Source organism: Aricia agestis, chromosome 13 (genome assembly GCF_905147365.1).
Source record: "Aricia agestis chromosome 13, ilAriAges1.1, whole genome shotgun sequence".
Lineage (NCBI taxonomy): Eukaryota > Metazoa > Arthropoda > Insecta > Lepidoptera > Lycaenidae > Aricia > Aricia agestis.
In genome coordinates this window covers 15,927,238-15,939,460 of record NC_056418.1, presented here as the reverse complement: position 1 = coordinate 15,939,460, position 12,223 = coordinate 15,927,238, and the positions used below count along the sequence as shown (strand labels likewise).

General features: G+C 36.7%; 1 protein-coding gene across 1 annotated transcript in view; it reads left to right on the top strand.

Moving 5' to 3' along the window:
- The window catches only part of LOC121733191, a 53,750-nt gene that overhangs the window by 23,491 nt on the left and 18,036 nt on the right, over positions 1-12,223 (top strand). Inside the window, exon 3 of the mRNA XM_042123364.1 lies at positions 9,621-9,806. Coding sequence (XP_041979298.1) covers positions 9,621-9,806 — 186 coding nt within the window. The remainder of the gene's footprint in view (positions 1-9,620; positions 9,807-12,223) is intronic.

The window sequence follows — 12,223 nt, the reverse complement described above, 5'->3', positions numbered from 1 at the left end:
TTAGTATTAAATATGTAATTTATTATTAGGAATACTAAACAGAATACAGCTATTAATAAAATTACTATAATTGTTAATTATTAACAAATGCAAAGTAACAACTTTAAAGACTATAAGTATAGAGTTATAGACTATACTGAAGGAATTGAGTGATATTGATAAATTTATATAAGTAACTTAATTGATAAAAACTTTACTTTGTAAGTATTAAATAAATTTGTAATAAAAATAATAGTTGTTGTATTTTTATTTCAATATACACATGTTAATATTTACAAGTCAGACAGTTCCAGTGCCTGGGCTCGGTCGAGATTGCGAGGTCTTATTTAGCTGTATTTCTGGCTACATCTCTTGTTTCTCCTTCAAAAATGGCTTTTAATATGAACACTGTATGCGCCAATGTTATAAAAATACGTTTTACAGTTTAAACATTGACGCAAAACACCACTAACCTCTCAGCGATAAACAAGCAATCGGTAAAGAATCACCTTTGTTGTGATCGCTATTTGACAGTTCAAATTGCTCGCCGATCGCGATCGCATTGCTGTCAAAAGCCTTACGTGATACGAAATAAATTGCAAAAGTATGGAGATTTAGCGATTGTAATGCAATTATAGTTCCTTGATTGTTCGGCAGAGGGAGTACTGTCGCTCGATTGCTATCGTATTGTTTTTGCTGATACATAATACGAAATTGCGATTTTTGCGCAATTTTTGCACAATCTTTGCTATCGTTTTGCTTTCGCGAGATAGGTACGTGATAGCCCGGCCGGTCTTTTTCAACAGACTTCCGAAGAGGATAAGACCGTACACTAGCTAAAAGCCGAGCTTTGTGAGGGCTCGCGTCGACACACCTAGACTGACTGATGATGACACATCTAAATTTAAATAAAAAATACAATGTCAAAGCACAACTTAAAAGGCGTGATAGTTTTTCCGTAAAGTGTAAGTACCACAAAATGTACAGGTTGTGGGATGTACATAGGGCTCGCTTCGCTCGCCTTTATAATTCGGCTGTAAAATTCAAAGAATACCTGTTGACATGGACCAATTTTGAAAGTTTTTTTTTTTATTTCCAGACCTCGGAATACCTGTGGCGGTACTTGTTCTATCTGACGGCGAGTATATACTTGTTCACCAACGCGGTGTTCGTGTTACTCGGGACTTCAGAGAGGGCGGAGTGGGACAAGATCGATGATGATGATGATGACAAGGAAGCGGTAGCGATGCTGGACAAGAAATAAATTATTTAGAAAATTTAAAGTTTTCTTACCCTTTCACACTCAAACGGCTGACCAATGAGTCTATCGTGTCAGTTGTCGTGTTAAACATGTGTCATAATATTATATCACGACGTAGTTTCCACCAAAGTTTGTTTCCATATATTGTCACGATATAGCAAGAAAGTATCTACCTGAGTTGCGTCGTCGCAACGCAAATATTTTGACGCCTTGCCGGCCACACAAGCGCTGCGCCACGCAGCGTTGTTACGACGCAGTCTTAACGTGAACACCCCCTCCCGCTTCGTCTCGGGGGCTGCTGTCCGTCATATCAGGGTTGATTCAGACCGCAACTTGACGCGTAGATGCATTTTTAAATTAGTATGGATTTAACAGATTCGCAAGACGTCTGACGCAATTGAAATCTGTCAAATCCACACTAATTTAGAAATGAATCTACGCGTCGCATTGCGATCTGAATCAACCCTTATTGTGTGCGTTACGACGTCGGAGCCTCGAACACCTCGGTTATTTGTATGTTAAACAACGCAACGGCAGCTCTGCGTCGACGCAACGCTGACGCAACGCGCCGTGTGGACTGGCTCTTAGACTAGGATGAGGGTTACACGGTCAGTCTGGCCATCAGTCCATCAGTCTGATCCAGGCTGACGAAAGGATGATCGTGTAACCTTATGATTGACGGACTGTTATTTTTTTTAAATGTACCATCGAGGAAATTGTTTTCTAGGCAGTTGACAGACCAACGTCATTTGGTCGGATCATGTCAATTCACGGCTGGGTTTGACGTAACGCGACCAAACTACGTAGATCCCCCATTTGCCCAGGAATCAACTTCTCTGATAGTACTTTCCGGCGAAGTCTGACTTCAGTCTGATGGACTGATGTCAGTCTGATCCCCACGCCGTCAGGGTACGAAACCCTAAAAAATGAGTTATTGCTCTTATGTTGTAAAATGTTAGTTTTTTTTATATTATGAAATAAGGGGGCAAATGAGCAAACGGGTCACCTGATGGAAAGCAACTTCCGTCGCCCATGGACACTCGCAGCATCAGAAGAGCTGCAGGTGCGTTGCCGGCCTTTTAAGAGGGAATAGGGTAATAGGGGAGAATAGGGTTGGGAAGGGAATAGGGGAGGGTAGGGAAGGAAATAGGGTAGGGGATTGGACCTCCGGTAAACTCACTCACTCGGCGAAACATAGCGCTAGCGCTGTTTCACGCCGGTTTTCTGTGAGAACGTGGTATTTCTCCGGTCGAGCCGGCCCATTCGTGCCGAAGCATGGCTCTCCCACGTATATAGTTACCCACTTCATCAACTAATGTCTTCAAATATTATGTTCTCTCCTACTTCAACATTTTCTTATGAATATTTAGACCAGTGGTACTTAACCGGTGGTCCGCGGACCACTGGTGGCCCCTGGATTCCAAGTGGTCCGCGTAGCCATCCACATAATATATTGTGAGAATTCAGAAGTTAGTAAAGAGTATGGACTATCCAGTCATAAAAATCATTGACAACCCGATCTTTTTAAGCGCTCGCGATAGAAATAAAATAGCAAGATTGTTTGAACCTTTAGAAAACTCTTTGCAAAGCCTAATCTTCGAATGGCAGACGCGTTGGGACTGTTCCACCAAAGGGCGACATGTTTATAATTTTTCCCTAATATTAGTGAACGACTATCCAATCATTGGATGGATATTGATCATTGCGTTTCTCAATTCCTGACCGGTCATGGAAATTTTAAGGCCAAACTCTACGGAAAAAAAGTCATAAAAATCACATTCAGTTAAAATCTGTAACTTCTAGATTTATGCCAAATAAAATAATGAGTGCTAATAATTATAAAGTTGTCCTTGTTTTCTTTATCAAAAAACCGTTAGTTTAGGTAAACCAACCGGGTGGTCCCCGGCTAGACAAATATTTGGTAAATAAAAGGTTAAGAACCACTGATTTAGACAAATGTTTAGCAATAACCCAGATATGCGTATGCATGTTAATTGTACCGCTAAATGCGAACTTGTTTAAGATACTCAATTTAGTATTGACTCCGGCCTGAGGCTTTCATACCAAAAGGTAAACAAGGTGTAACAAAACTTAGTAAATACTTAAGTATCTAAAGAATTCACTGTGAAAGTAGCAGCCCTGAACGAGCAATTTTTTTGTGATTTCTATGGGTAAACGCCCCCGCGCCATGATTAAAAAAAGTTACTCTTTCAGTGCTGCTTCTTTTATCGCGAACTCTATACAGGATGTAAGAAAAATAAGTGATAATACTTTAGGGCGTGTACGGTTTTCCTTGTAGAGAGTTCGCTGTGAAAGTAGCAGCGCTGAAAGACCAAATTTTTTTTCACTTTTGTATGGGGAAACTCGCGTGGCGCTGGGGCTCTTGCCCATACAAAAGTGAAAAAAAAATTGGTCTTTTAGCGCTGCTACTTTCACATCACTTATTTTTTGTTACAAACTGTATAGAGGACCCATAAACATCCTAAAGTATAGCTAAGTATTACAAGTCCATCACTTAAATTAAGTACATATTTTTCATCAAAATTATGTGTAACGGATTTATGTTTCAACACAATACACATTTATTAGATTTTGGAAAAACCTGCCAAATATTGTTCATTATCTAGACTACATTTAAAATTATAATTCACAATAGTAGTTGTAAATAAAACTAGAATATTATTATAAATATTAATACGTATAAAATATTCAGCTGATTATTTCGGTTTATTATTCGATTCATTTAATTTTATGTATCGCTAAACACGTTTTGAGAATGTTAATGAATTCGAAATGTCGGTTTTTCTGTTTGTGTGTGTCAAAGTGAGCTAAGTGTAGTGATATGACGACGTGCGAAATAGATTGTGACTTCAAACATAAAGGTAAAAATAAAATAAAATATTTTATAATGATATTGAGACCCATTCGAGAAGTGCATAATATTTAGTGAAGTAATGACCCCGCATCGAGATCTGTCGTCCCCAACCTTGCATTCAAAAAGTACGCGCGGTTTTTTTGCCGTTTGTACGTAATAAATAATATTAAATATTAGATATTATTAATTCAGTAATAATTAACATATATCTATACTAATATTATAAGTGCGAAAGTGTGTCTGGCTGTCTGTATGTCTCTCAGTCTGTTACCTCTCACGCCCAAACCGTTGAGCCGATTTTGATGAAATATGATTATGTAGAATGTAGAGTCCCGGGAAAGGACATAGACTTTTTATCCCGGAAATATTATCTACTTAGATTCGCTTCTAGCAGTAACTAGTTGCTATGAAAACACAGAAAAAACACTACCTAAGTATGTTATTTTTGGAGTATTAATTCTGTATATTTTTTTATGTGGATTTGTTACACCTGCCGTCACACTGCACACATATTCAAACAGCAATGATGAAAATTGCCACTAGAAGAATTCGTCTTATAGCGGGTTTACGTATTATTTCACGCAAAGCATTCCAGTGCCCGTTTACATTATTGAAGTAGCAATCCAGCGCTGGATTGGATCACTGGATTAGTATATTGTAAGCCGGCCAAAAAATGGACATTTGACGCGTAATCACACATCATTCTTGTGCATAGTAATATTATAATTTGATACTTCCTTGCGCATAATATTATACAAGATGTTAGTGTAAACACCGTTATCCTTGAAACCATCAAATGAGCCCGTCAAAATGAACAACTTTTTCTACGAGAACAATGCTGGGAACTCAAAAAAATGCTGTCTTCATACTCATACGGATGCCCGGATCGGCAATGGGTATGAAGACGGATTTTTTTGAGTTCCCAGCATTGTTCTCATAGAAAAATTTGTTCACTTTGACGGGCTTATTTGATGGTTTCAAGGTTAACGGTGTTTACACTAACATCTAGTATTTCGCCAGAACCATACTAATTACTATTGTTATATATTATGTGCCCGAACTCGCCGTTTTCAATCGTTGTCATAGCTTTGATAATATTTTTCAGCCAAGTATAATTATTTGTTTTGTATGTTAGACTATGTTAGCTTTGAACAAATGCGCCAAATTTCAAAAGTGTATGTATGTATACTCTGTAATGTATGTGTGTACCGTAACTACATGTCCGATTTAAGTGATTCTTTTTTTGCTGTATTGTTCAACTTAGGGAATATTGCAAGTTTCATCAAAATCGGTTCAGTAGTTTTTGAGAAAGGGAGTTTTATGTACAATTTGGAAGTCGGTTTAATTTTTTTTAATAAACAACTTTTTTCGTTGATGATTTTCATCACGTTAAGGAAGTTTTTGCTAGGATTCTGGGTGAAAAACAAGAAAAGTCACTTACAGCACAGATTACTAAAATAGTAACTACATAATGCTTACGGGTATTCACTTTTGGGACCTCAGCGCTAGTATCGTAAAAGAGGAACTTTGTAAAGTGTTGAAGCGGGTACCATTTTAGCTGCGAAATTTTAGACTATGGCATTAATTCCTTTTTTAAAACAATTCGAGATTTAAATGTCGAAGTTTTTTAAAATCCTCATATTTAAAACTCGACCATAGTAATTTTGTGTTAGTTAAAAAATATTTTTTCCAGTTGAAAACTGTCAGCATCTGTTGCGGTCGCAAGTCACAAGTCACATTTAGCCAACTATTTGTTACCCGCAGAATACTTGCGAACTGCGCCATTTGGTCAACAACGTAAGGTTTTTTGGCAGTAATTCATGGCCGTATCATTTCAATCCAGTGATCCATCAGCCAATCCTGAATCCAGTGTTAGATAGTTATTGGGATAATTTAAACGGTCACTGAAATTCGGAATGCAATGACATTCCGCACCTGCAATTCTTCTGATATTGCGAGGGTCCGTGGAGTTGTCATCAGGCGACTCGTTTGCTTGTTTGCCCCCTAATTTTATAAAAAACATAATATCAAAACTTACCCCTCCGTCTGTAAATCATAACAAATGACTTCATAAAACAAGCCCCACGAAGTTGGAGAGGCTCTATGTTACTGTACGCAGTAAAGTAAAGCTAATTTTATGCTCGTTCGTGAGGCAGCCGTAAACCTGGTGTTAATTTATCGACCTGCAAGTTATTAAATAATTTTACTGCCACTTCGGTACTCCGACTATTCATAGGTTTGAGAAATAATTAATTCCACACGCGTTCTATAACAGCGAGAATTTGTTTGTCACCTCTTGACGCTGAACTGGTTTTGATGAAAGTAAAGAAAACTAATAAAGAAACTTTATCTTTCGGGAACTGGTAGTTTACCGTTATTTGACGTGATAAATCGTTAGGGGGGCATGTCAAGAGGTCACGGAAAAAATAAAAAGGTCGCGCTAATTGCTGTTTTTGAGAAATCCAAAAATTAATTAAAAAATTTTGAAATGCTTTTTTCTCGGAAACAATTGGTTTTATGAAAAAGTTTTCTAAATAAAAAATATAGAGGGCATTACAAACTACATTTTTTGTCATTGGAGTGACGTCATCCGACTTAAAATACAAAAAGTAGAGGGCGCTAATGGATCAAAAAAATGTTACAACGGTATTTTCGATAGGAATAATAATATACTATGTGTCATCATCAGTCAGTCAAGGTGCAATGACGCGGGCCCTCACAAAGCTCGGCTTTTAGCTATTATAAGACGTATTCTTGAGTCTTGACCATGTTAAGATTTGCCCTAAGCGAATTTTTCATATAGGAGAGCGATTATTTGGCACAAAACGGTTTAAAAAGATAAATAGCACGGCTTCACAATATAAAAACAACACGTGTAACTCTTTTGGTGTTGCGTCCCTCGCTTAACTTCACGTGATCAGTCTGTTGGCCTGTGATTTAATATGTAAAAATTGGCCAAAAAAATTAATTTCTGTATGGGCTCCCATTTTATCATATTAAATATTTATTTTATTTTTAGTATCATATTTTATGAAAGTACTATTAAGTATAATTTACTTATTTAGTCACTTCAATAAAATAATATGGGCAAAATACTTTATATGGTAAAACAACATTTGCCGGGACAGCTAGTATTGATATAATTTATATATTTAGGTGTATAGGTGCTGTTTATATAGTACAGAATACATACTTACATTACAAAAACTATTGATATTATAACAATATCCATCTTCAGTACTATTTCAACTGCACCGATTAATTTTTTTATAAAATTTCATGACAATCGTTTAGTAATTTCAGAATTCAGTGTTTTAGTCAAACAAAATGAAATTAAATGACTGATGTATTTAAAAATTAGTGAGTGAATATTTAACGATAATGATGTGAAGTGTATATCGGTAATATTAATGAGGTGATAAAATGACATCCACGACGCTAAGCAGTAACCTGGATATGCCTGAAGCGAACGGATTAAAAGGTTAGATACAAGCTGACTGGAATTTAATGAGCTTGAGGTGGAATAATACAGTTATACGTGTTATAATTTAAAGTTATTAGATGCGTAGTTGTTTGTCCAATGATGACAGCAAGCTGTGAAAACAGATACTGTGTGTGGTTATTGAAAGTGAATAAAATATTTTAGACTAGATGACACCCAATCCGTTGCGCCAAATTTTGTTTATCGCACTGGAACCGTACATTTTCCCGGGATAAAAGTATCCTATGTCCTTTCCCGGAACTCAAAGTGTCTGCATACCAAATTTCATCAAAATCGGTTCAGCGGTTTGAGCGTGAAGAGGTAACAGACAGACAGTCGGACAGACACACTTTTACATTTATAATATTAGTATGTAATTAGTAAATAGGATGTATTATTAGTAAATATAGGATGGATGCAACATGAACGTCTTGTGAAATTCTTCTTATGAAGTAAAAGCAGCAAAATAGGGCACTAAAGAGAAAACAGATATTTTTTGGAGAATATGATTATCATCTCGACTACGGCAGAATAAACGAAGAAACAAAACAAAGTATTCCGCCGACAGAAAAATTTACAAAGCAGGGACTTTTTGTAAGCTTTTATGCAGCACCTCCATCTTGGGCATCACAGACACAATAGATTTTCAATTGTTATGTGGCAGCCGGCTACCGCTTGGGGATTGATAGGTTAAACTTCCTCTGTATGTACGTAACTATGTTTGTTTGGGTGGAATCTTTGAACTCAATTTTGAAGTAGATATCTTTTACCGATTTAGCTTAAAGCATACACGTTTAGTTTGAATGACAATACATGATATATTATAGTGTGTGACATCATTCTAAATCCAATATTATGGCGACAATATGGACATGGCAAAAGTAAACTCCAAGCTGAAATAGATAGCGCATTCTCCCATTTCTCCCAAACATCCAAGTCCAGGTGAGGCCGGGCACCAGCCTGCTGTTATGTTGACAAGCTTATATAATAAATTGTTTATAATGACGTTATAAGTTTAAAGCTAAAATAAAAAAAAATATATAATATTTTCTTCGTTGTAGAGTAGAGCGTTTAAATAAAAGTTTTTTTTTTAGTTTTTTTATTTTTTATTTATAATTCTGGTTCCAGGATGGGGCTACCGTCATCAGCAGTGTTTGGTGTTGTTCTTCGCGGTGATGGTGGCGTACAGCATGCGGTCCTGCATGGGGGTGTCGCTGGTGGCGATGGTGGACCACACCACCAACGTGACGCTGGTGGAGTCCAACATCGTAACCAGGGAGGCGCCTGAGGAGATGGGGAACGGCACCGCGGCAGCGCTGCTCTTGGTGCCACCGGTAAGTTGTGGCTTGATGAGGATATATAAAATACGTGTGACATTCGGGGACTGCTACAGTACAGAGCCTATTACATAGCATTTTTTATCAACATATGCATATGTCTAGTCGCACGCACACAAACACCGTGCCGAAGTCTGCGGAACTGAAACGACTCAAGACGATGCATGGTAATGCTGCATCACTATCACTGTACTGGTCGGAGTGGGGGGTTTATTTTCGTCACGGAATTTCTCAATTCGGTCGCCGCGCTCAAGTCCTGCGGTAAAACCTATGCAATAGCATATTATTGGTCGCCACGCTGACAGTTGTCTTGTATAGAACTTTTGAGTCTTAATTATTGACTACCATTAGTTTCTCCTGATATCCACTACGGGTTGATTAAAACCGCAACGCGACGCGTAGATGCATTTCTAAATTTATATGGATTTGACGGATTCGCAAGACGTCTCACGCATTTGAAATCTGTCTAATCCATACTTTATGCTCGCCGCGCCTCGCCGCGCCTCGCCTCGCCTCGTCGCGTTGCGGTCTGAATTGATCCTCACTTACGGAAATCAGATCCAAGCTTTTTTAAATTATCAAATTAGTAAATATTGTGGAAATAGTAGCAGAAGATACATTAGTATTAAACTCGAATTTTAACAAAGGACTTCAAATACAATCAATAACATATTATTCATTTCGCAGTACCCACAATTCCAATGGGACAAGAAGACGCAGGACATAATCCTGTCATCATTCTTCTGGGGCTACATGCTGCTGCAGATACCGGCTGGTCAGCTGAACCACATGTTTGGCCCGCGATTCATGTTAACCATGGCATTGATGCTCAATGGAATAACAGCATTGCTGCTACCCTGGGCAGCTTATTATGTGAGTGAACAGCTCTGGATTTATGTATAGGCAGTATAGGCCATAGCCTATGGGCAGCAGCGTCCTAGGATTGCGGCAGAGTTCGTTTATAGGGGCGGCAAAGTTAACGTGGCCTACAGTCATAAAAAATATAAATTCGGCCCTGTGAGTGAATAATACTGTGAATTAAGTTATCCTTGCACTAATCTGGTGCATCAAAATTTACAAGGTATGGTAGGTAAAGAACTTGAAATTGAGTTATTTTTAAAGGAATTTAACATTGATATTATTTGTATATCTGAACACTGGTTCAGACAATATGAACTCAATTTTAATTTCAATAACCACCAGATAGCTAGTTCGTTCAGTAGAGAAAATGCCATTAGAGGCGGCTCTTTAATATTAATTAGAAATAATTTAAAATTTAAGGAACGTAAAGATATTGTGAGTCTCTCTATTGAACGAACAATTGAAGTAGCTTGCATAGAGCTAAGTCATCTTATTATTGTGGGTGTATACAGGCCTCCTTCAGGGTTATTTGATACCTTTGAACAAACTATGGAACAAATACTGTCAAAAATATGTGCATCTAACAAAAGGGTTATTATATGTGGAGACTTTAATATTAATTTATTGGATTTAAATTCCACAACTGTTAGATTCACATCTTTATTTAAATCATATAACCTTTGCAATTTGTTTCATGAACCTACAAGAGTCTGTGAGACCACAGCTACTTGTATTGATAACATATTTACAAATCTCATTCCCGATAAAAAAGAAATAATTAGTAAGTTAAGCTCTGATCACTGTGGACAGTTAGCATCATTTAATGTCAGTTGCGATAATAACGTAAAGGATAATCTTGTGTTTGTTCCTGTGACTACAAAACGTATTGAGCAATTTAGAAGTAAATTAAATTCAAATATTCAGTCATTGGGTAGATCAAATAGCTCAGATGAAGCTTTTAATAATTTGTTTAAGGTAATAAGAACACAATTTAATACAGTATTTACTTCTAAAACAGTTAGAAACGATAATAAAAAAACCAGATTTATTGAATGGGCAACTAAAGGAATTAAAATAAGTAGGCAAAGATTATATGAATTATATGATGAGAGGTGTAGCAACAGTAGTGAATCATTTAAAGCATATGTTAAAAATTATTCTAAAACCTTCAGAAAAGTTTGTAAAGCTGCTAAGGTTCTATATATCAAAAATAAAATTAAAAATTCTAAAAATAAAATCAAAACTACATGGAAGGTTATATCTGGTGAGACTGGAAAAGTCACCTGTCGTAACACTGATTTTGAATTATACTTTGAAAATAAAAAGATTACAAATAATCTCGAAGTTGCGACGGTTTTTGAAAAGTTTTTTGCTGACATTCCGGTCTCAACTACAAAAAATCTAAATTCCTCACCAGAAGCTGCTGAAAAGCTACTCAGAGACAATGTAAAGGAATGTGATGTCAATTTCAAGTTTAGGGAAATTAGCCCTAGAGATATTATTGATACCTTTAAATTGTTGAATATTAAAAATACTACTGATCTCTGGGGCATGTCTACAAAAATTATTAAATCGATAATTGACATCATAGCTCCTCATCTGGCAATAATTTTCAATGACTGCATTAAGAGTGGTGTTTTTCCTGACTTAATGAAGCACAGTAAGGTCGTACCTTTATTTAAAGCGGGAACTAAATCAGATCCGACTAATTACCGGCCTATTTCGATTTTACCGACTCTTAGTAAAATATTTGAAAAAATAATTTTACAGCAATTACTGTTACATTTTAATTTAAATAATTTATTACACAATAACCAATACGGTTTTACTAAGGGTCGTTCCACAACGGATGCTGGTATAGGTCTTCTTTGTAGCATATTTGAAGCTTGGGAGGAGTCACAGGATGCCTTAGGTATTTTTTGTGACCTCTCTAAGGCATTTGACTGTGTCGAGCATGCTACTTTAGTCAAAAAATTGCACCACTATGGCATAAGGGACTCAGCACTCAGCCTTTTGACTTCTTACCTCAAAAATAGGACTCAAAGGGTTGAAGTTAATAGTAAAAGATCCAATGGGACCAAAATAGAATTAGGTGTACCACAGGGATCCATTTTAGGACCATTTCTTTTTCTCATCTACATTAATGACTTACCTTATCTAGTTAAGGATAATGAGATAGTACTTTTTGCTGATGACACTTCACTTATTTTTAAAGTGAAGCGACGGCAGTCAAATTACGACGAGGTAAATAGTGCTCTCTCAAAAATAGTACATTGGTTTAATGTTAATAACTTACTTTTAAACTCTAAGAAAACCAAATGTTTAAAATTTACTTTGCCCAATGTTAGGCAAGTTCAAACCAATTTACTATTAAATGATGAGAAAATGAATTTGGTGGACTCCACTGTATTCTTAGGCATTACATTAGA